Below are 24,115 nucleotides of genomic sequence, written 5' to 3'. Positions count from 1 at the left end.
CCCCCCCGCCATGTCCCAGTGCTGTGGGGCTTGGCACAGGATGGCACCTGGGGGGGGGGGGGAAGCTCCCCCATCGTGTGGGACCCCCCGCACCCCACCGTGGTGCAATGCCAACCCTGCAGCAGAGGCTGGGGGGGGGAGCCGCAGCCTTCACTGATGGCTGAAGGAGGCTGGTGGGGTGGGGGGGTCGTGGCATTGCGTGCCCAGGGGTGTAGGGGCTGGGCAGGGGGGGGGCGGCCAGGTGCCCCCGGGGAGGGGGGTGGCGAGGTGAGGAGCGGGGGGGGGGCCAGCTGCCAGCCCTTCCCAGCCCCGTCACGGCCGCTGCACTCTCGGAGGAAGCCGCTGCGCTTTTTCACCCGGCGCTGGTTAAAAATACCACTCCCGATTTTAATACGGCCGCCGTGGGTGCTATTTCGGGCCGGGAGCAGGAAGTGAAACCGCGCGGGTCCTGGCCCCGCTTGCCCCTCGCCACCGAGCAGACCCCCCCCCCCCCCCACCGACACCTCCCGGACCACCCTTCGGGGGCCGCGGGCGCTACTTGAAGCCCAGCAGCCGGGCGCCCGCCTGCACCTTCTGGGCCTTCCAGCGCAGCAGGCGGATGGCGCGGAGGCCGAGCCGCAGCATCGCGTCGTACTTGAAGACCAGCTTGTAGAAGGCGTCGGTCATCAGGGCACCGCTGGGGTCGGCGTGCTTCAGCGCGGCCATCGGCGTGTACGCCGCGTTGGTCTGGTGCCGGAAGGGCGGCCGGGCCGCCTCGATCACCCGCAGCGTGTGCTGCGCACGGGGACGTTACTATCCCCTGCCTGACCCCGTCACCTCCTTGTCCCCATGCCTGTTTCCGTCCCCAATCCCAGCCCCTCCTCAGCCCCAGGCCATCATTTCCATCTCCATCCTCACCCCCACTCCCATCCCATTCCCATCCCCATCATCTCCATCCCCATCCCCACCCTCATCCCCATCTCCATCCCCATCCCCATCCCATCCCCATCTCTATCCCATCCCCATCCCCATCCCATCCCCATCCCCATCCCCACCATCTCCATCCCCATCCTATCCCCATTCCCATCCCGTCCCCGTCTCCATCCCCAGCAGGGCTCAGCCCCAGCAGGTCAGAGCTTGGGGACCTCAGGGTCGGGAAGGAGCCAGCCCAGGCAGTCCAGCTGTGATCGCTGCTCCTCATTAGCACTAATTGAGCTCTCATGGCCAGCCCAGCCCACCCAGGCAGGTGCACCCATCACCTCCGCGATGTCCTCGGGGCTCTGCCCCAGGCTGGCGAAGACGTCCTTGGAGTTCCTCAGGTAGAGGTTGGTGAAGATCTCGGCGGTCTCGGGGTCAGTCTGCGAGTAGTCTGCGCGCTCGGCCTCCTCGTACACCTTGGCCTCGAACTCCGTCGTCACCGGCCCCGGCTCCACCAGGCTGATGCTGCCAGAGGAGGGGGCGCTGGGGACGCTGGTGGCTGAGCCCCCCCCGCCCCAGCCCCACCGCCCCCCCCGGGCACTCACGCCACGTTGAAGCGCAACGCCTGCACCACCAGGCTCTCGCAGAAGCCCTCCACGGCGAACTTGGAGGCCGCGTAGACGTCGTTGAAGACAATGCCTGGGTGAGGAGGGGGCCGGTGGGGCTGTGCTGGGGGGGCAGGACCCGCCGGGCACCCCATCCCCCCGTACCCTGCAGGCCCATGACGCTGCTGATGACCACGATGTGGCCGCTGCGGCGCCGCTTCATGTCGGGCAGCACCTCCTTCACCAGGCGGACGAGGCCGAAGAAGTTGGTGTCCATGAGGCCCTGCATGGCGGCCAGGCTCTGGCACTCCAGGGGCCCGATCATCCCCACGCCGGCGTTGCTGACTGCGGGCAGCAGGGGCATCAGGACCGGGCAGGGGTCCCCAGTGCCCAGGGGGGGTGCCCAGCATGGTGTCCCCTTGGCACAGGGTGTCCCCTTGGCACAGGGTGTCCCCATGGCACAGGGTGTCCTTGGCAAAAAAGGACCCTGGTGCGGGGTGTCCCTAGCGTGGAGGGTCCCCAGCGCATGGGGTACCCCTGACCCAGAGGTCCCTGCTGCGTGTGGTGGCCCTGGTGCTGAGGGTCCCCAGCACTGGGTGGATGGAGGGTCCCCGGGGCATGGAGGGTCCCCAATACATGGGGTAACCACCACGCGGGGTGCTCCTGGTGCATGGGGTGGCCCCAGCACCGAGGGTCCCTGGTGCACGGCACGTCCCCAGGACCACGGTCCCCGCTGCAGGGTGCCGGTGGGACACGCGGGGGGGGCCCGGGGCTCACCCAGGACATCGACGTGGCGCCCGGGGATGCTGTCGAGGCAGGCGCGGATGGAGCCCTCGTCGCACACGTCCAGCTGCTTGATCTCCAGCGTCCGGCCCAGCGCCGGCCCCGCCGCCGCCACCAGAGCCCCGCTCCGAGACACGTTCCTCACCGTGGCGATGACTGGGGGCACAGGGGGCTCAGCCCCAGCACGGGACCCCCCCTACCCCGGTGCAGGGACGCCCCCCCTGCTCACCTCGGAAGCGGCGCTGCTTGTCCCGCGCCAGCCGCACGGCCAGCGCCAGCCCGATGCCGGAGGAGCAGCCGGTGATCAGCACCGTCCTGGGAGCCATGGCGGGGCCCTGGCCTCGCTCCCCGGCCCCGGGGCTTTAATAGCAGCTGGCCCGGCCCTGGCCCCCCCAAATCCTGGCCTTTAATCCCCCACTGTCCGCTATTAATCTCCCCCCCCCAACCCGGGGATTTGCTGGGGCCGCGTGGCTGAGCCGCACGTGGTGCCCGGGGCGCACAGAGGGGTCTTTGTGCGGGGACGTGGGGCACTGCGGGGACACAGCGGGTGCGGGGACGCTGCCAGCCACGCGCCTGGCCATGGAGGGGACAGCAGGGACAGACCCCCCCCCTCCCCCCCCCAAAAAAAAAACACCCCCGGATGTGCACGGCTTCTGATTTTTTTGACTTGGGAGAGGGAGAAACGGGAGCTCTGAAAAAATAACCTTTATTCTCACTTGTATAAAACACATCACAGTTCAACTGGCCTTGTGGGGATGTGGGGGAGATGGCGGGGACCCCCCCCCCAAACCCTGCTCCTGAGGGGGGGGGGCTGCAGACCCCTGAGCCCGCTGAGCCTCAGGGCGAGGGGTCTGCGGCCAGGGGTCCCGTGGGGACGGAGGGGCCCGGCACCGGGAGTGGGGAGAAAGTGCATGAGTGTGGGGGCACCGGGGTGCAGGGGGTGCTGGAGGAGCCCCCTCACCCCCCGCGCTCGCTGCTCCGAGCTGTGCCCTCGTGTGCCGGCTGTGCCGTGCCGGCTACGCCGAGCCACCAGCAGTGCCCGGCCGTGCTGAGCCGTGCCGGCAGTGCCACGGGGTGCTGAGCCACGTCGTGCCAGCAGCACCGTGCCGAGCCGTGCCGTGCCGAGCAGTGCCGTGCCGAGCCGTGCCGAGCCGAGGCGTGCCGGCGGTGCCGGGCTCAGAGCGCCACGCAGGTGCAGTAGTGCCGCAGCTTGCAGGGCAGGATGCCGCGGTTGATCTGGTGAAACTCCACGAGCTGGATGAGGTCGGCGAAGCGGGTCTGCCCGTCGTCCATGGTGAAGTAGAGCCGTCCCTCCTCCTCGCTCTGCCGGGCAGGTGCAGCTCAGGCCTGGTCGGTCCCCCCCCCCCAAACCCTCCCAAACACCTCCCCACCCCCCGCCAGCCGTGGCACTCACCGGCAGGATGAGATAGTGCTTGACTTTCTGCAGGTGGCACAGGGACAGGACGAAGCCCTTGGGGTTGCGCTGGCTCTCCCGCACCAGGAACACGCTGCGAGCCCCGGAGCGGTGTCACCCCACGGCCCTGGGGCTCCCTGTGACACCCCCAGGGTCCCCGTTCCCCCCAGATACCCTCTGGGGTTCTGTCCCCCCACCCAAAACCCCCAGGCTCCCTGACCCCCCCTAAGTCCCTCACAAGCCCTATATGAGCTGTGGGACCCTATAACCCTCGGGGGCTGCGTGTGCCGCAGGGGTCCCGTACCCCACTGCGACCCCCAGGGCCCCCCCCAGTCCGTACCCATCCACCAGCCCCTGGCGGCCGATGAGCTGCTGGGTGTCCTCCCGCGAGATGCGCCCGTGGAACCAGGGCTGGGTGCGGTGGATGGCTGCGGGGACGGGAGAGGGGCGTCAGGTGGGACCCCCCATAAGGCAGGGACCCCCGGCGGGGGGGGGGGGGGTGCCCCCACCCATTCTGAGGCCCGTGGCGGGCGCTGCTCACCGGCGCTGAGCGGGGAGGTCTGGCAGGCAGCCGGCAGGCTGTACCGGTGCGTCGTCTTCTTCTGGCCGTGCAAAGCAAAGAGCGGGTGTGAGCACACGCCGAGGGGGGGGGGTCCCCGCTCCCCCCCGCGCCCCCACTCACCCTCCAGGCCTGTGCCTCCTCCAGCGCCGCCGTCAGCACCTCGCTGGGGTTCTCGATCACCCGCCCCGTGCACCCCGAGAAGTCCATGGCCACCAGCGCGTTGTCCGACACGCTCCGCTGCGGGGACGGCGAGAGCGGGCTGGTGGCAGCGGGGGGGCCGGGGGGAGCCCCCCACGGCACAGGGGCTGTGCTGGGGGCCGGGGGGGCACTCACCAGGGCCGTGGGGCCAATCCAGGGGGGCTGGCTCAGCCGGGCTTGCGCTTGCTGGTAGTTACGGTAGAGCTGCATGCCGTACTGGGGGGCGGCGCCGTGAGTGGGGTGTCCCGTGGGACGGGGGGAGAGCGACCCCCCCCCCCCAAAGTTAGGAATGGGGGCACCCACCCTGTGTCTGTGCTGGTTCGGGGGGGGGGGGGGCATCCCACTGGCAGCCCCTCATCATGGGGGTATGAGCATCCTCCAGCATCCCCCAGTACCCTCCAGTACTCTCCAGCATCCCTCAGCACCCCACTGCATCCCCCAGCACCCCCCAGCACCCCCAGCACCCCATTACACTCCACCCCCCCCCCACTACAAGGACCCCGAGCACCCTCCCATGGGGGCCATGGCTCACCTTGAAGAGGCGGAAAGCCGCCATCCAGCAGGTCCGGCTCTGCTCGTCCTCGCTGCAGAGCAGCTTCAGGCCCTTCGTGCCGCTGCGCACCTTGTAGGGCTGCAGGGAGAGGACGGAGCCATCAAAGGGCAGCCCCCCCAGTGTCCCCCCCCATGTTCCTGTTACCCCTTGGGGGCCAGAGACCCTTTGTCAGAGCTGCCTGGGGTGCCCAGAAGGGCCGCACCTTGATGCAGAAGCCGAACTCGGTGGGCGTCCCGTAGTGCTTCTTGCCCTGCGTCACGTAGTATATGTTGGACTCGGTGAGGTCGGCGAAGTACTGCAGGTGCCGGGGGTCCTGGGGCCGGGGAGGGGGCGTCAGGGACCGGCCCCCCCGCTGCCCCCAGGGTCGGGGCACCCTGACCCACCCCTCACCTTGGACGTGCCCTTGGTGGAGTAGTAGAGCCCCGAGCGGCGCAGGGAGAAGTAGAACCGCTTCCAGACCTTGCGGCCGGCCTCACGCAGCTGCAGGAAGCCCTGGACTTCGGGGCAGCTCCCGGAGTTCAGGAAGTTCTGGGGGGAGGCCAGGGCTGAGGGGTGGCCGGGCACGGTGGGGGCCCCATGGCACGGTTGGTTCCCCATCGCACAGTTGGGTCCCCATGGCACAGTCAGGTCCCCACAGCACGGTTGTGTCCCCACAGCACGGTTGGGTCCCCACAGCACGGCTGGGTCCCCATGGCACAGTTGGGTCCCCACAGCACGGTTGGGTCCCCATGGCATTGTTGTGTCCCCACGGCATGGTTGGGTCCCCATGGCACGGTTGGGTCCCCATAGCATTGTTGGGTCCCCATAGCATGGTTGAGTCCCCATGGCACAGTTGGGTCCCCATGGCATTGTTGTGTCCCCACGGCATGGTTGGGTCCCCATGGCACGGTTGGGTCCCCACAGCTCATCCGGGCACGGTGTCCCCATACCTGGATGAGCTCCGAGTGCGCCATGCTCTTGTTCGCCTCCAGGCAGCTGGACACCATCACCTCGGGGAAGAGCGACTGCTGGGGAGGACGGGCGGGGGGTCAGGGGACACGCGCGGGGCGCTGCGGCTCCCCACGGGGCGTGGGGGGGCCCCACATGGGGCATCCAGGTCCCTGTGGGATGCCCGCCCCCCCCTCCCCACGTACCGCGTTGCTCTTGAAGAGCTCGTACTTGGCGAAGTTCTTGCGGAAGACGAAGCGGCTGTCGGCGCCGAGGGGCCACGCGCTCTGCACCTCCACCACCGACTCGTGGTCCTCCAGGCAGCGCTCTGCGGGGACGGGGCGGTGGGGCTCAGCGGGCGGCGGGGGCCAGCTCCGTGCCGTGCCGAGCCGTGCCATACCGTGCCACGGACTCACCCAGGGCCAGGTGCTGGTGCAGCTCCACCAGGGCCCAGCTGTGGTCGTGCAGCGCGTGCGTCCTCTGCACCAGCATCTCGCAGAGCTGCCGCGCCGTGGTGCCCGCCGACACCTCCAGCGAGCGGCAGGATCCGTCCTCGCTGAACACCTTCACCAGCTGCGGGGGCACAGCGGCCATCAGGGCCCCGTTACCCCGCCGGGAACTCCCCCCCCCCCCAACCCCGACCGAGCCCCCCGACCCCACTGCCCCGGCACTCACGTGGCAGGTGCCTTCACGGGGGGGCCCCTGCCCGCCGGGGAGGCTGCTGAGGATGGGCGAGTTGGAGGGGCTGCAGAGCTCGGGGAAGGGGTTGGGGATGCAGGGCAGCGACGAGGCGCGCGGCTCCTCCTCCGCTGGTGGCCGGCTGTGGGGCAGAGACGGGCTGAGCCCCCCCCGCCCGTGCCTCTGCCCACCCCACGCCATGGGGGGCTGAGCCCCCCCGCACCCACCTGCTGCCGTGGATGAAGAGGGGCTGCGAGCGCCTGAGGTCGGCGGCGGGCGGCCCCTCGCCCGCGTCCCCCTCCTGCTCCGTGCCGCCCGCCCCGGGGGGCTCCCGGAGGCCGCTCTGCTGGGCCCCCCCATCCATGGCATCATCTGGGGAGCAGAGAGCGGGGCCTGCAGCCGGTGCCGCCGGGGGCTGCCCACCCTGCCACCCGCCCCCGCTGGGTTTCGCCAGCGCCCAGATGAGCGGTGTGAGTCAGCGTGGGGGTGACGCAGCGCTGCCCCGCCTGCCCCCCCACCCCCCACCCCGGCACCCCTAGCCCCTGCCCGCCCCAGGGGGTCTGCGAGTCCCCCGGTGCCTCCGTCCGCATCCCGATGGCGTTGGCACCGCAAGCAGGGGACGCAGCCCTGCGGGGAGCACAGCCCCATACGAGACACCCGAGAATCCCCCAGCATCTCATCCCACGCAGGAACCGCTCCGGTGTCACCAGTGGGAGCCTGGTGGTGGATGAGCTGGGCTGGGCCGGGCTCGACTGGGCTAAATTGGGCTGAACTGGGCTGGGCTGGGCGAGACCGGCCAAGCCGGATGAATTGGCCTGGGCTGAACTGGGCCACGGCGAGAGGTGCCAAGCCGCGCCGTGCCACGCCGTGCCGAACCGTGCCGTGCCGTGCCGTGCCGTGCCGGTGGAGCCGCCAGCTCGGCCCAGCCCCGCCACCTCCTCGGGTCCGGCCAAACCAGTTCAGGCGGCCGCTCCCAGCTCCACCTCACCGCGCTGGCATCCGCGCCGGGGCGGCCGCGCCGGGGCCGGGGGCGAGGAGCCGGCGCCCGCCGTGGGAACAGCCCCCGGCCCCCCCACACCCCCGCCGCACGGCCCCCCGCCGCGCTGCGCCGCCCTCGCCCCCGGCCTCGTGCCCAGTGCCGGCACCCACGCGCCCTGGGTGCTCCGCTCGGGGGACGCGGGGACATGGGCAGTGCTCCGGAGGGCCGGGCACGGCACGGCGCGGCTTGGCTTGGCATGGCTTGGCACGGCCTGGTATGGCCTGGCATGGCCCGGCACGGCTCGGCACGGCCGGGCACGCACTGCCCGGGACAGGCAGGGGCAAGCTCATCCCAGGCCGTGCTGGACGCGCACGCGGCACACGTAACGCACGCGCGGTGCCCGCGGCCGCACCGGTGGCACCGGGGGGGGGGCCGGGGCCATGCTCTCGCCGCGCCACGCGGGGCCGGGTTAATCATTCACCCGGCTCCGTCCGCGCCTCCCGGCGGCGCGGGGTCCAAGTCCACGGCCAGGCGGGCACCGGGCCCCTGCCCGCGTGGTGCCAACGCACCGAGGTGCTGAGGTGTACGGGGCCACCGCTGTCCCCATCCCCGTCCCCATCCCCGTCCCCATCCCCGTCCCCATCCCTGTCCCCATCGCCGTCGCCACCCCGCTGGCTGGGGACCCTCCGCTGCGTCCCCTCTCCCCAAAACGCAGCCAGGCCCCCTGCCCGCTCCCCGTGGTGGGGACATGGGGGCACAGCGAGGGTGCTCGAGGGGTCCCGGCCACCCCAGGCCATGCACCGGGTGTGAGGGCCGGGCTGGGGGATAATGGGATGGCTGGGGACCCCCACAGGGCCCCGCAGCACCCCGCTGCCACCAGCCCCTCACCGTGACCTCGGGTCACCTCGGTGCCTGCCCTGCCCGGTGGCCTGGCCCCCGCGGCCACGACGGTGCGGTGACAGCAGTGGGGGGACGCGGGGTGTCCCTGGGGTCTGGGAGCAAACGGGGGGAACCAAGGCCTTGGGGCTATGGGGCAGGGTTCCCAGGGCCACCAGGGTTAAGGGACAGGGTCTGAGGGCCACCAAGGCTATAGGGAAATGTTCCCAACGTCACCACTGTTAAGGGACAGGTTGCCAGGGCCACCAGAGTTAAAGGGATGGGATCCCAGGGCCACCAGGATGGAAGGGAGAGGGTCCCAGGGCCACCAGGGCTGGGGGTAGGTGGGACTGGGACCATCAGGGTTATAGGACTGGGTCCTGGGGCCACCGGCACCATAGGACAGGGTTTCCGGGGCCACCAGCGTTTGGGGACGGGGTCTGAGGGCCACCAGGGTTAGGGGATGGGGGTCCCAGGGCCGCCAGGTTTAAGGGACGGGATCCCAGAGCCACCAGGGACAGGGGACGGGGTCTGAGGACCACCAAGGCTATAGGGACGGGGTCCCAGAGCCCCCGAGCTGCGGGTGGAGGCCCCGGCAGCCGCCGGTGCCGTGGAACCGGGATCCCCGGGGCTACGAGGCAGAGGAGGAAGAAGAGGAGCCGGGAGGAAGACAGGAAGGAAGGGACGGAGAAACCGAGGGGGGGGACCACGACCGGTAACCGGTGGTCCCAGGGCACAGGGACCCCCACCCTCAGCCCGCTCCTACCTGCAGCGCCCGCCGCGTCCCGCCACCCTCCCGCCGGACCGGGCATTCCTGTTTTTTTTTTCCCCCCGGCTTTATCTACCTGCGCCAGCGCCCGCCCCCGCCTGACATCACGGCACCGGGGAGGCCGCGGCCCCACGGCCCCCACCCGGCTCGGGGGGCACCCCTCGGTCCCACCGGGGATGTGGGGAGTTTCCTACAACGCACCGGGGCGACCCCAATACCGGTGGCGCCGTTGGGACCGGGTGTCCCACAGGGTGCTGGCTCTGCCCCACGGCACCGGGGGGGGGGCACCGGTCTGTGGGTGGGTGGGGGGTCCCCAACCTCCGTGGGACCCCCATCTGTGGGGCTGGAGCGTGGATAGGGGGTCCCCAGTGGGATGCCTGGGGGTCTCCTGGGGGATTCGGGGGGAGAGGGGCGCTGAGCATCCCCGTGGGTGCTGGTGGGGTCTCGGAGGGGGGGGGAGGTGTCTCCGGGGGGGGTCCGTGGGCACCCGTGGAGCTGTGGGGGTCCTCATGTGGGGGGTCTCCGTGGGGAAAGGTGGTCCCCATGGGGAAAGGGGGGTCGCCCCACATGCTGTGGGAGGTCCTGTGGGGTGGCTGTGTCCTTTTGGGGGGGGTCCGTGTGTCCCCCCGTGGGGTCTGTGCGTGTCGTGTGGGGTCTGTGGGCCCCCATAGGGCTGCGGGAGTCCCCATATGGGGGGTCCCCATGGGGAAAGGTGGGTCCCCCCACATCCTGTGGGAGTCCCTGTGGGGTGGAGGTGTCCCCGTGGGGTCTGCGTGTCCCCGTGGGGTCCCCGCGGGGTCCCCGTGGGGTCCCCGTGTGGTCCGTGGCTCTGTCCCCACGGGGGGCTCGGGGGTCCCCGTGGGGTGCTGGGGGTCCCCTGAGGTCACGGAGGCTCCATAGGGGTCCCCAGAGGGGGATGCGGGGGGTTCTCAGGGGGGGTTCCGCGAGCTGCGTGGGCTCCGTGGGGCTGCCGTGGCTCCGTGGGGGTCCCGTGGGCTGCGTGTGGGGGTCCCGTGGGGGGTTCCGTGGGGGTCCCACGGGGGACAGCGGGGGCTCTGAGGGTCCGTGCGGACCGCCGTGGGACCGCAGGGCTCCCACAGGGCTCCCACGGGGCGTGGGGACCGTGGGGGTGCCCCGCGTGGACGCCCCGTGGGGACCCCCCCGGAGCCCCCGTGGGGGGGGCGGCAGCCGCGGTCCTCCGGCCACCAGGGGGAGCAGACGAGAGGGCGGCGCAGAGCGGCCGGAAGTGCCGACGTCACGTGGCCGCACCCGGAAGCGGCGGCGGGCGGGCGGCGATGAGCGGCGGGGCAGGGGCGGCGGCGGCGGCCGGGACCGGGGCCGGGGACAGCTCCGGTTCCGGTTCCGAGCGGCGGGTCCGCATCGTGGTGGAGTACTGGTGAGCGCCTCCCCCGGGGGGGTAACGGGGGCTTGGGGGGGGGAATGGGGGCACCGGGGAGGGGAATGGGGGCACCGGGGGGGCACCGGGGGGGTACCGGAGGGCTCTGGGGGGGGGGCGGCGGAACCGGGAGGGGGCGGGGGGGGCGAAGGAGCGGGGGGAGGGGGCGGGAGGAGGAATGGGGGGGACATGGGGGGGGTGGGGGGCACGGGGCACGGGGCAGGTTTGGGGGGGTTCAGGGAGGCTCCGGTGGGGGGGGGGAGGTGTTTGGCCCCCCCCCCGCCGCCGCCGCCGCCATCCCGGGCCTGCCTCCCCCCGCCCCCAGCGAGCCCTGCGGCTTCGAGGCCACGTACCAGGAGCTGGCGAGCGCCGTGAAGGAGGAGTACCCCGACATCGAGATCGAGTCCCGCCTGGGGGGCACCGGTGAGTGCCGCGAGGGGCCCCCCCGAGGGGCTGGGGAGGGGGGTCCCGGGGTGGGCCGGCATCCCCCCCCCCAGCTCTTGGGGTCCCCGTGGGCAGCGGTGTCAGCGCATCCCACGGGAGTTGGGGGGTCCCTGGGGGGTGGTGGTGGTCGTGGGGGGGCTGGGCGACCCCCCAGGGGGCGCGGGGGGGGCAGCGTGGGTCGCAGCCCCGTTTGGGGTGGGGGAGGGGGGCACCAGGGTTTAAAACGACTTAAAACCACTTAAAACGTTGCGGGGGGGGGGGGGGGGTTGCGCTCAATTCCCCCAAGCGCTGCGGGTGGCAGGGGCTGCCCCGGCCCCTCACCGGGTCCCCGGGGGCGCAGAGACCCGAGACCCCCAGCTCCCCCCCTCCCCCCCACCAGGGTGCACCAGGGACAGGATGGGAGCTGCGGCACCCCCCCGGGGGGGGGGGGGCACAGCTCAGTGCTTGCCCCCCCCCCCCCTGTTTTTAAGGTGCCTTTGAGATCGAGATCAACGGGCAGCTGGTCTTCTCCAAGCTGGAGAACGGAGGCTTTCCCTACGAGAAGGACGTGAGTGCCCCCCGGATGAGGGCCTGGTGCCCCCCCCGGGCTGTGTGGCTGTGGGGGGGGGGCCTGAGCCCGGGTGGGGAGCGGGGAGGGCCCCCAGCTCCGTTAGCCACACCTGTGTCCCCCCCACCCCCTTTTTCTCTCTCTCCGCAGCTGATCGAGGCGATCCGCAGAGCCCGCAATGGGGAGCCCCTGGAGAAGATCACCAACAGCCGCCCCCCCTGCGTCATCCTGTAGCCCTGCGCCCGCCGGGGGGGGGTCGTTCCCCCCCCCTCCACGTTAACCGGCCGGCTCCCGTCCCCTCGGCGCCCCCCGTGCCCCGCTGCCCCCCTCCTTTGTTAGCTTCCTGCACCGTCGGGGGGAACGGGGGAGCGTAAGGAGCGCCCCGGGGGGGGCCACGACGGCACCGGTGCCACCAGGCCAGCGCTGCCCGTTCCTTGGGGCCGCGTCCCTGAGCCGTGCGGGCTGTAACCACGCCGCCTGCCCGCCCGCTCCCCTCCTGCCCTGTTTTTTTTTTTGGGGGGGGGGAAGCTCTCCCCTCCTCAGTCCCTGGGGGCATGGGGGCAATTCCACAGCCCCCCCCCCACGTCGTGGGGCTGGCGAACGCCCCGCCCGTGGCATTGCAGGGGGCTCGGCAGCTCCGGAGCTCCCTGGAGGTGAACGCGGAGGGAAGCCTCGCGCCGTGGAGCCGAGAGCAGCTCGTTAACGATTAAAGCCTCTCGGTCACTGATTAAACAGGCACGAGGGTGGCTGGGGGGGGGGGGCATGGGAACCCCTGCCTGGCTCCATCCCCCCAGCCCTGGGGGTCCGTTTAATGAGCCCCCCCCACCCCATTCCCAGGCCCTTGCCCTCCCCACGTCACGGCTCCGTGCTCTGCCACGGGGCGGCCGAGCTGAGGTGGGCCCCCCCCCCCCGTGGCCCCCTATTTATTCTATACTGCGTATAACCCCCCCCCAAAGCCTGGGGCTGAATACAGGACGGAGGAGAAACGTGGCCCCTCTTCCCCGTGTCCCTTGTGGGGGGGTGCGGGTGGTGACAGCGGGGTCAGAGCAGGGCCTGGCTGCCCCCGTCCCTGTGGGATCGGGGATTTCCCCCCTCCTTTGCCGGGGGGTGGTGGTGGCAGCTGCAGACGGAGCTGGGGGGAGAACCACACGGACAAGCGGTGTAAAAAATAAAAAAAAAAAACAAAAAAAAAAGAAACCTGTACAATTCTCAAATATACAGCCGCGGGTGCCGCCGTCGCTTCGCAGGAATCCAGCAGGGGCCCGGGCGGTGCCCGCCTGCTCTCAGTGCAAGTCGGTGCGGGGCCGCGGTTTTGGGGTCGGTGGGGAGCCTTCGGGATCGGGGGGGGGGGCAGCCTGGCCCCCGAGCGGCGTTGGGGTGGAACGATGCTCCTGCTGCTCCCGTTTCGGCGCTGCGAGCGCCAGCCCCGCTCAGCCCCCGGCTTCCTCGTCCCTCGAGGAGCCCCCCGCGGGGTTCTGAGCTCTGCAGCCTCGGCGCTGTCCTGAGCCCCCCACCTCCAGCGGGGGGTGGGCTTTTGGGGTCCCTCCGGGGGGGCACAGGGGGTGACCCAAGTTCCCCCGCGTGCCGCCGTGCTGTCCCACAGCGTCCAGGGTCCCCGTGGGGAGGGGATGGATGATCCCGGCCCCGTGTCCGTGTCGCTTGCCCCCCCCCAAAGCTACCTCGGCCATTGGGGGGGGGGGGGGGCTCCGTTGGAGGCCCGGCCCTACACGGCCGCGTCCTCGGGCCGCACGGAGGAGGGCTCGGCCAGGCCCAGGTACTCGGGGTTCTCGGCCGCCGGCGTGGAGACGGGGCCGCCCTCGGGGCCGCCGGTTTTCGGGGGGTCCTGGTTCCAGTAGTAGGGATTGTCGAAGGCCTGGCTGAAGGGGCCGGGGGCTGGCAGCCCGGGGGGGGTCAGGTACTCGGGGTTCTCCACGGCGCGGCCGAAGGGCCCCGGGAAGGGATGCTTGGCGTCCTTGATGAGCCCGTTCTTGCCCTGGTGGCCCTTGGGCTTGTCCAGCGGGGACGGTGGCGTGCGGGGGTGCCGGGGGGGGGACAGCCGCTCCCCGGCCTGGTTCACGTACTCTGGGGGGGGGCAAGGGGTGCGTGAGCAGCCCAGCGGGGTCCTCGCCCCCTCCCCGGCTCCCCGCGGGGTCCCGTCCTGCCCCGTCCTACCTGGCATGGTGGTGCAGGAGGCCGGGGGGAGGAAGCCCTCGGGGTCCAGGCCCTCGCTCTCGTCACCCGACAGCCCAGTGGGGTCCTCACTGTAGCGTGTGGCCGGGGGGCTCTGCAGGGTCCCCTTGGCCCCCATGTCCCCCTCCAGAGCCTCCGGCAAGGGGCCCTCGGGCCCCTCCACCAGGCCCTGGGGCGGGAAGGGGAAGGCGGCCGAGTCCTCGCCCTCCTCCACGTCGGCTGGGGTCTCCGCCGTGCTCTGCGGGGGGGGGTGCGAGAGGGCACGGCGTCGGCACGGCACGAGCGAGGTGCCCTGGGGGTCGCAACCACCCCCAGCAGCCCGTCCCGGTGTCCGCAGACAGCCTGGGGTCCCTGGAGCCCTCACCCCCCCCTCCCACCCACCCCCCGGGCAGGGGTCCCCAAAAAAAACCCCCTTGGCCGGCCGGCCCCTGCCCGGCTGCGTACCCGCGTGGAGGAGATGCGGCTGCGGTAGGTGGTGGAGGTCTCAGCGCTGAAGAAGCCTTGGTGAGGCACCAGGTACTCCTCGGCGTCCACCAGGTCGTCCATGTCCTCCTCCTCCAGCAGAGCCCGGTAGAAGGTGCTGTCCATGGAGCTGGGCAGCCCGATCATGTCGTTCTGGGGGCGACGGGGGGCTGTCAGTGCCCATGGGGGCGCTGGCGCGGGCGGGGACCCCCCCGGGGACCCCCCGGGAGCCGGTACCTGTATGACCACGAAGCGCTGCGGGTCCCGCGCCATGCGGGAGAACTCGGTGACCAGCTCCCGGAATTTGGGCCGGCACTCGGAGTCGATCATCCAGCCTGGGGCAGAGCCGAGCACCGTCAGGGAGGGATGGGGGGGTGGTGGTGGTGGTGGATGGGGGGGGGTCCCACCACATCCCCCTGCCACCCCCCGGCACGTCCCCTGTGCCCGTACATTTCACCATGATCATGTAGACGTCGATGGTGCAGATGGGCGGCTGCGGCAGCCTCTCGCCCTTCTCCAGCAGGTCGGGGATCTCCCGCGCCGGGATCCCGTCGTACGGTTTCGCCCCAAATGTCATCAGCTCCCACACGGTGACACCTGGGGGGGGGTGCGGGGACGGGGTGAGCGGTGCCCTGGACCCCCCCAGCGCCGCCTCAGCCGGCTCGGGGACGCACCGTAGCTCCAGACGTCGCTCTGGTGGGTGAAGCGGCGGCGCAGGATGGACTCCAGCGCCATCCACTTGATGGGCACCTGGGTGGGGATGGACGCAGAGGTGAGCAGGGTCCCGTGGGTGGGGACACGCCGTGCTCCCCGTCCACCTCGTCCCCGCGCCCTCCCCCCCGCCCCCCCCCCACCTTGCCGCCGTCGGCGTGGTACTCGGTCTCGTCGATGTCGAGCAGCCGGGCCAGCCCGAAGTCGGTGATTTTCACGTGGTTGGGGCTCTTGACCAGGACGTTGCGAGCAGCCAGGTCCCGGTGCACCAGCCGCACCTCCTCCAGGTAGCTCATCCCCTGCAGCAGCAGGGGTCAGGCTCCGGACCACCACCCCCCCGGCCCCCCCAGCTACCTCCCGTCCTACCTTGGCGATCTGCACACACCAGTTGAGCAGGTCCTGGGAGCCGATGTGGTCCTTGTTCTCCCGCACGTAGTCCAGCAGGCAGCCGTAGGGCATCAGCTGCGTCACCAGCTGCACCGTGGAGGTCAGGCAGATGCCCAGCAGCCGCGACACGTAGGGGCTGCCCACCCCCGCCATCACGTAGGCTTCCTGGGGGCAGCGGGGGGGGCGGTCAGCCTGCCAACGGCTCCCCGGACCACCCCCACCCCGCCGTGCCCCCCCCCCGCCACCGCGCGCACTCACGTCCAGGATCTCCTTGTTGGCCTTGGGCGAGGTGTTCTCCCGCAAGACCTTGATGGCCACCGGGATCTTCACGCTCTCCCCGTCCGGGATCCAGATGCCCTGGAGAGGAGCTGGGTGAGCGGGGAGGAGGGAGAGGGGGGGGCGGCGGCAGCCCGACGGCGGTGCCCCCCCCCCCCCACCCCCTCACCTTGTAGACGGTGCCGAAAGCGCCCGAGCCCAAAACCTTCACTTTCTTCAGCTCCGTCTCCTTGAGGATGCGCATCTGGGCTTGGTTGGGGAGGGCCCCGCTGGGCGTCAGCGGCTCCACCAGCTGCAGGGCACAGGTGAGTAAGAGCTGGGGGGGGGGGACACACACAGGATGGGCACCCCCCTGGGGACGTTCCCCATGTCCCCACCTCGGTCTCCTGCAGCAGGCGCCGCATGGTGTGCTTCCTCTCCTGCTGCCTCCGGCGCTTGACGCAGACCACGGTGATGAGCAGGAGGACGACGACCAGCAGAGCCCCCACCACGCCGGCGATGATGGACGTCACCTGGCTGCGGGACAGGAGGTGACGGGGGGGGGGACACGGGGACGTGGGGATGGGGGCGGAGGAGCCCCCTAACACCCGGAGGGGTTGGGGCACCCGCGGCAGCGGTGGTACCTCGGCTTCTGGTCCACGGGGCAGCCGTCCTCGTCCCGGATGGTGCACCTGGGGGCGGAGGGGGTCAGCGAGCGGTGCCCCCCCCCCCCCAGCCCCCTAAACCCGCAGCCCGCACTCACGAGTGGGTGCAGTTGGTGGGGCAGAGCTGGCAGACGCCGTCCTCGTCCGGGTACTTCCAGATGGGCACGAAGGAGGCGTCCGCCTTCACCCCGCTGGGGCAGCGCCGCACGCACTGCTGCGCGTCCTTGTAGTGGGCGCAGGCCACGCACTGGTCCGCCTCCTGCGGGGTCGGGGGGGGGGGACGGGGGGGCGGGGGTGAAGGACGCTGGCACCGGGCTTGTCCCCATGTCCCCATGTCCCCGTCCTCACCGATCCGAAGCAGGTCTCGGTGCCGTTCTGGGGCTGGCACTCGGGGTGGCACGGCAGGCACCGCGTCCCGTTGGTGTGCTCCCGGACGGCGCTGCGGGGCGAGAGGAGCGGGGATGGGGTGGGAGGGGGGCGGTCGGTGCAGAACAGGGTCCCGGACCCCCCCCCCCCCCCCAACCCCCCCGCCGTGCCGGCAGGGCTCTGCCCGTCCCCGTTGCTCACCCGTCCAGGAGGTTGCAGGAGGCGACGCACTCCTGGCCGCGCAGGAACCGCTCGCAGGCGACGCACTGCGTGGGGCCGGGCCCCCAGCACTGCCCCTTGGCGCAGAGGTGGAAGCAAACCAGCCCCTCGCTCTCTGTGCGGGGTCAGGGGGGGCACCGTAAACACCCCCGACCCGGCCCCGGGTGCCACGAGCAGGTCCAGGAGGGATTGCGGGGACGGGGGGGGGGTGTTCCTTACCGCACTGCTCGGGGGGCTTGTTGTGGGTCTGGAAGAGGCGCTGGCGGGGGTGTCGGAAGATGGTGTCCCAGGGCACCTTCTGGAGGAAGCAGAGCTGGGGGTTGTGGTGGACGAGCACCATCCCGCTGCTGATCTCCTGCAGGGCGCGCAGCCCCAGCGCCCGCACCGCCAGGTCCCGCAGCGTCAGCGAGTAGGCGCCGCTGCCGAGACACGGCCCGGGTGAGCGCCCTTGGTGGGGGGGGGGGGGTGTCCCCTCCACCACCCCACCCCAAGGTGCCCCCCGCCGGGTCCCCGGCCCCGCTCACTTGTGCAGCACGCGGCCCCGGATGATGCGCAGGTTCTGGAAGACGCCCAGGTCCTCCATGCCGGGCGGCCAGGCGGCGATGTACAGGTAGCCTGGGGGGGGGGCGGGGCACGGCGTCACCACCGCCCCCCCCTCGTGTCCCCCCAACCCTGGGGACGCGTCCCCAGCCCCGGCACCTCCCCGTGCGCTCACCCGTCAGCTCCTCCAGGCTCTCAAAGGTGGACAGCAGCTGGGGGTCCAGGGGCGCCGTGTTGGTGCTGGGGTCCCTGGGGGGGGGGGGAGACGGGGGAGGTTGGCAGGGCCCGGGGGGGGGCCCGGCGGCTCCCCACGGGGTCGGGGTGCGGGTGCTCACCCGGCGAAGGTCTCGGGCAGGAAGGCCAGGCTGCCGAAGATCTTGGTGCAGCCGGCGAAGTGCTGGATGTTGGAGGCGTTGACGGCGCGGACGCCCTTGAGGAAATCCACGCCCAGCCCGTAGCACACTGCGGGGGGGGGCACAGTGAGGCCGGTAGGTCCGGGGGGGTTCCGCCAGGACCACCCCACCCCCCCCAGACACTGCCTGCCCCGCCAGCCCTTCCCTCCGCACCGCAGGGACCCACAGGGCACGGCAGCCCCCCCCAGCCCTGTGGGGCTCCCCACGCACTGCCTGGGGCCCCAGAAATGTGGCGGGGAGCCCAGCAGCCCCCACCCCCCCCCAAAAATGTGGCGGGGAGCCCCCCCCAGGGCCGCTCACCCTCCGGGCAGGGCTTGCTGCACTTCTCGCACTTCTGCACGTTGTTGACAGTGACCTCCTGGCTGTTCTGGGGGCACACCAGGGTGCACGACCCCACCTCCGTCGCAAGGTAGTTATCTGGGGGGGGGGAACAACGACAACAATGATGGTCAGGGCCACGTAATGAGCCCCCCCCCCAGCCTCCCCAGCCCCCCCAAGCACTCACAGGGGCACTGGCTGACGCAGCTGGCACCGAAGGTGTAGCGCCCGTCGCGGTTGGGCACCGACTCGAAGGTGTCCGAGTTGTAGATGACGAGGGGGGGGCAGTGCAGCTCGCAGATCCCGCTCCGGTTGAAGTTCAGGCAGGCCTGCAGTTGGCGGGGGGGGGGGTCCAGCGGTCGCCGTCAGCCCCCAGCCCTGCCCCTTTCCACTCCCCCCCCCCAACCCCGGTGCCCCCGTCCCCGTGCCCACCAGGCAGTCGGAGTGCTTGGGGCCGGTGCAGCCGGCGGCGCACTGCTCGTGGCAGCAGTCCGTCGGCTTCGTGCCCTTGCACCGCGGGCACCCGTGGCAGATGCTGTTGGTCACTAGGGCGGAGAGGGGGACACGCTGGGGCAGGGACCCCCCCCCCCAGGGTCTTGGATGTAGGGGGGGGGTCACTTGGACAAGGAGCTGTGGGGTGGGTGGCTTCCCAGGGCAAGGGGATGTGGGGAAGGGGTTGTGGGGAGGGTCTGTGGGGCAGGGGTTTGGGGGTCTGTGGGGCAGGGGTTTGGGGCCGGTTGGGGTCAGCAGCAAGGGGGTTTTGGGGGGGGTGAATTGGGGTCCACAGGGGAGGGGTTTGGGGGTCTCTGGGGCAGGGATTCTGGTGCCAAGTGGGGGTCAGTGGGGCAGGGGTTTGGGGCCAGTCGGGGTCAGCAGCAAGGGGATTTGGGGGGGGGGTGAATGGGGGTCCCCAGGGTACAGATTTGGGGGGGGCCTCTGGGGCAGGGATCTGGTTGCCAAGTGGGGCCAATGGAGCAGGGATGTGGGGGCCTGGTGGGGGTGTCCCTGGAGTTTGGGGGGGGGGGGGTGTCACGGGGTGGGGGCTTTGGGGATCCCCATGGCCGGGGCAGGGCTGACCGCAGACCCCATACTCACGCGTCTGGCAGTCCTGGGGGCCCTCGCCCCAGCAGTGCCCCTCGGCGCACAGCGCGTGGCACTTGGGACCTGTGGCGGGGCAGGGGTGAGCTGGGGAGGCTCTGGGGGGGGGCCGGCACCCCCCCAGATCCACCCCAGTACGAGCTCCCCAGTGCCCCCCTCCCCACACCCCAGCCCCGGCGGCTCACAGCTGCGGCTGCGGGCGCTCTCCACGCGGGTCTCGCCGCGGAGCTCGTTGTGCCGGTGGAAGATGTCGGCCCAGAGGATGGTCTCCTGGAAGCAGAGCTGGGGGTTCTCCTCGATGCGCACCCCCCCCTTCAGGATCTCTGCGGGGGGACAAGGACCCCCGTCAGCACCTGGGGACAGCCCCGCGGGGAGGGGACGGGACACCCGGCCCCGTGCGGGGACCTGCAGCCCCACGGGGACACCCGGCCCCACGCCACGGGGCTTGCAGCCCCCCGGGGACACCCAGCCCCGTACAGGCGCCCCCCCCCCAAGCCGTGCCCCCCCCCGACCTGTGAGATGCCTCATGCCGAGCTGCCGCAGCCCCGAGTTGCTGAGCACGGCCAGGGCGTAGCGCTCCTGGAAGAGCTGCGTCCCGCGGATGATGCGCAGGCTCCGCAGCCCCACGCCGCTCACTTGGTTCTCGGCGATCAGGACGTAGCCCTGCACCTCCTTGATGTCCTGGGGACGGGATTGGGGGGGGGGGGCACGGCGGTGAGAGCCCCGCGGTGCCCCCCGGGACCTCCCGAACCCCCCAGCCTGGTGCCATGCCCCCCACACACACACCTGGAGGAAGGCGGTGTCGGTGCCGGGGGCCAGGTAGGTGAGCTCCAGGTTGCCCTGCACCACCTGGCAGCCCTGGTAGAGGTGCCGCAGGGTCTCGTAGTGGCTCTCGGGGCTGGAGGGGCGCAGCAGCTTCATGTCGGTGCCCGTGCACACTGCGGGGACAGCGGGTTTATTTTGGGGGGGGGGGAAGGAGAAGGCTCAGCCGCAGCCGGCCGGGGCCCCGGCCCCCCGCAGGATCCGGGGCCAGCGCCGGCCTCCGCAGGAAATGCCGCGGATGCGGCCGCCGCCGTTTATCTGCGGAGCTGCTCCCAACAGCTTCCGATGGGCTTCCTGGACGGCCTCCGCGGCGCGGGGACCGAGGGCGGCGCGGGGAACGGGCCCCCCCTCCCCCGTCCCCCCCGGCTCTCGGCACCGCGCACGGCCCAGCTGCACCCGCTTCGGCTCCCGTCCCCGTGCAGGGCACGACGCCGACGCCGCGTGCCGGCGGTCGGCACCGGGTGGGCACCGGGCGGGCACCGGTTAAGGGCTGGCTGCGAGCGGGGCCTCGTAACCGGCTCCCCTGCACGCCCAGGGGGGGCCCCGAGCGGGGCCGGGGCGCGGGGGCCGTGGGCGCGGAGCAGGAATGCTCTGCCCACGCCGGCCGGGGGGGGTGGGGGGGGGAGCACCCAGACAAGACGCGATTGTTGAGCGGCGACGGCCGCCCCGGAGCCCCCGGATGGCCTCGTCCCGGTGGGGTCCGTCCCCAGCACGGGGGGCTCCGAGGGGCGGCGGGGCTGCGAGCCGGGGCGGGGGGGGGGGGGGTGCCGGGAGCCCGGCGGTGAGTCAGGGCGGCGGGTGGCACGGCCCCGGCCGCGGCGTCCCGGCAGGAACCGCCTTTTCAGGTCGGGCATGTTTGGGGAGCGAGCGGGTGACGCAGGCACGGCCCAGCCCCGGCGCGCCCGCGGCCCCCGGCGCCCCGCCGCCACGCGGGACGGGCCCCCCCACCCCCTCCCCAAACCCCCCCTCCAGCCCCGCAGAGGGGTTAGGGGCTGGGGGCCTCGCCGCCTTGCTCCCCGCACCCCCTGGGGACCCCCGGCTCTACCGTGGCGTGGGGACGATTTGCACCTGTGCAGGTGCCAAGGTGCCCCCCCCCGCCCCGTGCCACCCCCGGCGGGGACACGGTGCTCTCCACACTATCCTCTCCAGCCTAAGAGCCCTGGGGGGGCCACAATTGACCCCTACAGACGCCAACGTCAGCCCCCTACAGACCCCGTGGGGGTCTTGCTGCCCAGGAAAGGTCTGGGGGGGGGACACAGGGCCCCGTGCACACCGTGCCCTACCCTCTGCCCGGTGCGGTGCAGGGGGGGCTGCCGGCCGTGCCGCGGCTGAGTGACAGCCCCCGGTGCCGGCAGCTGCCTGCAGAGCCACGAGGCCCTGGGGGGGACCGGGCTGCAGCCGCCTCCTGACCTCCGCCTGCTCCGGGGGCCGCCGAGCCGGAGAAACGGCCCCTGGGCACGGCCCGGAGGGGGGGACCCCATGTTTGGGGTTCAGCTCCGCGCCCTCAGCCGGGCACGGAGGGGCTGAGCTGCCCACCCCACGGGGATCGGGACGGGGCCAGGGATGGCCGCAGGGATCCCCACGCAGCCCCACGGGGAGGGGGGGGAGCTGGCAGGGCCGGGCCAGGTGCCCCCACCCCGCAGGAAGAAAGGGCCCCGGAGCAGGCGGGCGGCCAAAGCTCAAGGTCTGCCCTCCACCTGCTGCGCCGCGAGGGCACGGGATGCCGCCGGCTTCCCCAGGGCGAAGGGCGGGCGGCGGGGGACGGATCCTGCCAGGATCCCGGCTCCGTCCCGCCGCCCCGCGAGCCGCCCCGGGGTGCGGCACCGAGCCCCCGCGGGCAGAGCCGTCGGGCACCGCCGCGGGCCGTCTTGGGGACAGCGCTGGGGACGTGCCACCGTGTCCCATCGCCCCGCACGGCCCCCCGCGAGCCGCGGGGTGACGGGAGCAAAAGGGGGGGAACCCGCTTTTGGCTCTGCCACCCCAACGCACGCCCCCCTCTCCCCCGGTGCCGGACCCGGTTCCCGGTCGGGGTCTGCGTGGAGGCGGCGGGGGCGATGCCGGCTCCGTCCCCGCGTGCCCGGTCGAGGCCCCGCATGCCGCAGGGCTCCAGCCCCGGCTGCTCCCCCGGGGCCGGGCAGGGTGCGGCACCTCGAGAATGTGGATGGGAGCGACGGGGACGCGCCCGCCCGCCCACCCGCACCGTGGGGCACCGTGGGGCGCCGCCGCCGCCCCGGGCCCCTCCGCACCCCAAAACCTCCCTGCGGGATGAGGGGGGTGCCCCAGGGAAGGGCTCCCCGGGTGGCAGGGGCTTGTGTTGGCCTTGTCCCCCCCCCCGTCCCCACGTCCCCCCAGGAGCCCTGGCAGCGGCTCCAGCCTGCGGGGACGGGGCCGTTCCCTGCTCGGGGTGCAACAGGTCCCCGAACCCCCCCCCCCCGCTCCTCGCGAGGCCGTGGGGTGCCGGGGCCACGCTCGGGGCTGGGGGCTCGGTGGGACCGGGAGGGGAGGGGGGGGGGGCACCGGGCCGAGCAGCCCCATCCAGCCCAGTGCCTCCCAGTTCAACCCAGTCGCGTGGGAACGCCGGGGGACGCGGGGCGGGGGGCACCGGGGCGGGGAGGGGGGGAGGTACCGGGGGGAGGGGGGGGGGGGGCAGCACCGGGAGTCACTTCCAACCGAACAAACCGAGCTCCACCCCCCCCTTCCCCGGTGCCCCCACGGTGCCCCCCCCCCGGTGCCGAGCGCTCCCCGCGCAACTTCGCTCCGAGTCCCGCCGCCGCCTCCGGCTCCGCCCGCGGCCCGGTGCCCCCCCCCGCCCCGTACCCCCCCCCCGCCCCGCACCCCCGCTCCCCGGCCGGGCGGACCGGGACCCACCTTCGGCGGCGGCGGCGGGGCAGAGGGCGGCCAGCAGCAGCCCGGTGCAGAGCAAGCGGCCGCCGGCGGCGATCATGGTGCTCAGCGCGGGCCGCGGCCCATGGCCCCGCGCCGGCCGCTCCGGGAAAGTTTGCGGTGCGGAGCCGCCGCCTCCCGCCGCGCTCCCGGGCTCCGCCTCGCGGGACCGCGCCGCGCTCCTGGAGGCGGACGGGGGCGCGCCGCGCGCGCGCGCGCGCTCCCGACGCCCCCCCCCCCCCGCGCGCGCTTCCCCGGGCACCGGAGGTACCGGACGGGCTCGGCTGCTCCGTCCCCGGGGGAACCGGGCACCGGTTGGTCCCGGTGCGGCACCGGCACCGGAGCTACCGGGGGTCTTCGGCTGCTCTGTCCCGGGAGCAGCGGGCACCGGTTGGTCCCAGTGCACCCCCTGCACCGGAGCTACCGGGGGTTCTTGGCTGCTCTGGACCGGGAGCACCGGGCACCGGTTTGTCCCGGTGCAGCACCAGCACCAAAGTTACCGGGGGTCCTCAGCTGCTCTGGACTGGGAGCACCAGGCACAGGTTTGTCCCGGTGCAGCACTGGCACTGGAGCTACCGGGGGTCCTCAGCTGCTCTGGACTGGGAGCACCGGGCACCAGTTTGTCCCGGTCCAGCACCAGCACCAAAGTTACCGGGGATCCTCAGCTGCTCCATCCTGGGAGCACCGGGCACTGATTTGCCCCAGTGCACCCCCAGCACTGAAGTTACCGGGGGTCCTCAGCTGCTCCGTCCCAGGAGCACCGGGCACCGGTTTGTCCCGGTGCAGCCCCAGCACCGAAGTTACCGGGTATCTTTGGCTGCTCTGTACTGGGAGCACCGGGCACTGGTTTGTCCCGCCACCCCTGTGCACCACCAGCACCAGAGACACCGGGCACCCTCGGCTGCTCTGTCCTGGGAGCACCAGGCACCAGAGCCACCAGGCACCGGTGGCCTTCTTGCCTCGGTCACCCCCGCACGCTGGGCGTCCCCAGGCATGGTGGCCCCGCTGCCCTGAGCACCCCCAGCACCAGACCCACCGGGTGTCCTCGGCCGCTCCGTCCCGGGAGCACCGTGCAATGCTGGGCCTGCCGTCCCGGGCACCGCCAACCCGGGGACACCCCCGGTCCAGAGCCATGGGGCACTGGGAGCACCAGGACGG

At 72.6% G+C, this 24,115-nt stretch overlaps 4 protein-coding genes across 9 annotated transcripts; 1 reads left to right on the top strand and 3 right to left on the bottom strand.

Annotated features, from left to right (window-relative positions):
- Positions 1-298: 298 nt before the first annotated feature.
- On the bottom strand, positions 299-2,883 carry LOC310885602 (retinol dehydrogenase 8-like). 2 transcript variants are annotated; one of them, XM_083809144.1, is made up of 6 exons: positions 2,515-2,844; positions 2,280-2,441; positions 1,668-1,847; positions 1,503-1,596; positions 1,239-1,422; positions 299-774 (listed from the first exon to the last, which is right to left on the bottom strand). In XM_083809144.1, exons 1-6 carry the CDS (start codon positions 2,609-2,611, stop codon positions 535-537), a joined length of 957 nt encoding a protein of 318 aa, XP_083665270.1. In that variant the 5' UTR covers positions 2,612-2,844; the 3' UTR covers positions 299-534. The 2 variants fall into 2 exon arrangements, with proteins under 2 accessions (XP_083665270.1, XP_083665269.1); XM_083809143.1 differs by having other exon boundaries at positions 1,668-2,441; positions 2,515-2,883.
- Positions 2,884-2,975: 92 nt separating this feature from the next.
- Positions 2,976-9,536, bottom strand: GRB7 (growth factor receptor bound protein 7). Of its 5 annotated transcripts, none has more exons than XM_083809169.1 (15): positions 9,239-9,536; positions 6,845-6,989; positions 6,615-6,759; positions 6,356-6,512; positions 6,146-6,267; positions 5,942-6,019; positions 5,403-5,540; positions 5,215-5,325; positions 4,992-5,090; positions 4,595-4,675; positions 4,382-4,498; positions 4,241-4,298; positions 4,040-4,127; positions 3,700-3,793; positions 2,976-3,608 (listed from the first exon to the last, which is right to left on the bottom strand). In XM_083809169.1, the coding sequence occupies exons 1-15, from the start codon at positions 9,282-9,284 to the stop codon at positions 3,462-3,464; spliced, it is 1,626 nt and encodes a 541-aa protein (XP_083665295.1). In that variant the 5' UTR covers positions 9,285-9,536; the 3' UTR covers positions 2,976-3,461. The 5 variants fall into 5 exon arrangements, with proteins under 5 accessions (XP_083665295.1, XP_083665296.1, XP_083665297.1 ...); XM_083809170.1 differs by having other exon boundaries at positions 4,241-4,301; positions 4,595-4,663; positions 9,239-9,534; XM_083809171.1 differs by having other exon boundaries at positions 4,241-4,301; positions 5,215-5,262; positions 9,239-9,533.
- Positions 9,537-10,478: 942 nt separating this feature from the next.
- Positions 10,479-12,825, top strand: MIEN1 (migration and invasion enhancer 1). The gene is made up of 4 exons (XM_083809214.1): positions 10,479-10,637; positions 10,963-11,060; positions 11,552-11,628; positions 11,779-12,825. Exons 1-4 carry the CDS (start codon positions 10,537-10,539, stop codon positions 11,860-11,862), a joined length of 360 nt encoding a protein of 119 aa, XP_083665340.1. The 5' UTR covers positions 10,479-10,536; the 3' UTR covers positions 11,863-12,825.
- Positions 12,817-23,146, bottom strand: ERBB2 (erb-b2 receptor tyrosine kinase 2). The gene is made up of 27 exons (XM_083809123.1): positions 22,943-23,146; positions 20,039-20,190; positions 19,765-19,933; positions 19,438-19,575; positions 19,250-19,318; positions 18,587-18,699; positions 18,342-18,483; positions 18,137-18,253; positions 17,759-17,885; positions 17,599-17,672; positions 17,408-17,498; positions 17,103-17,302; positions 16,866-16,998; positions 16,647-16,737; positions 16,397-16,557; positions 16,278-16,325; positions 16,032-16,170; positions 15,824-15,946; positions 15,637-15,735; positions 15,358-15,543; positions 15,135-15,290; positions 14,955-15,030; positions 14,731-14,877; positions 14,518-14,615; positions 14,263-14,433; positions 13,801-14,056; positions 12,817-13,710 (listed from the first exon to the last, which is right to left on the bottom strand). The coding sequence occupies exons 1-27, from the start codon at positions 23,016-23,018 to the stop codon at positions 13,352-13,354; spliced, it is 3,711 nt and encodes a 1,236-aa protein (XP_083665249.1). The 5' UTR covers positions 23,019-23,146; the 3' UTR covers positions 12,817-13,351.
- Between the last annotated feature and the right edge of the window lie 969 nt (positions 23,147-24,115).

Source organism: Anser anser (assembly GCF_964211835.1).
Source record: "Anser anser genome assembly, chromosome: 23".
Lineage (NCBI taxonomy): Eukaryota > Metazoa > Chordata > Aves > Anseriformes > Anatidae > Anser > Anser anser.
This window is presented reverse-complemented; position numbering and strand designations above follow the sequence as displayed.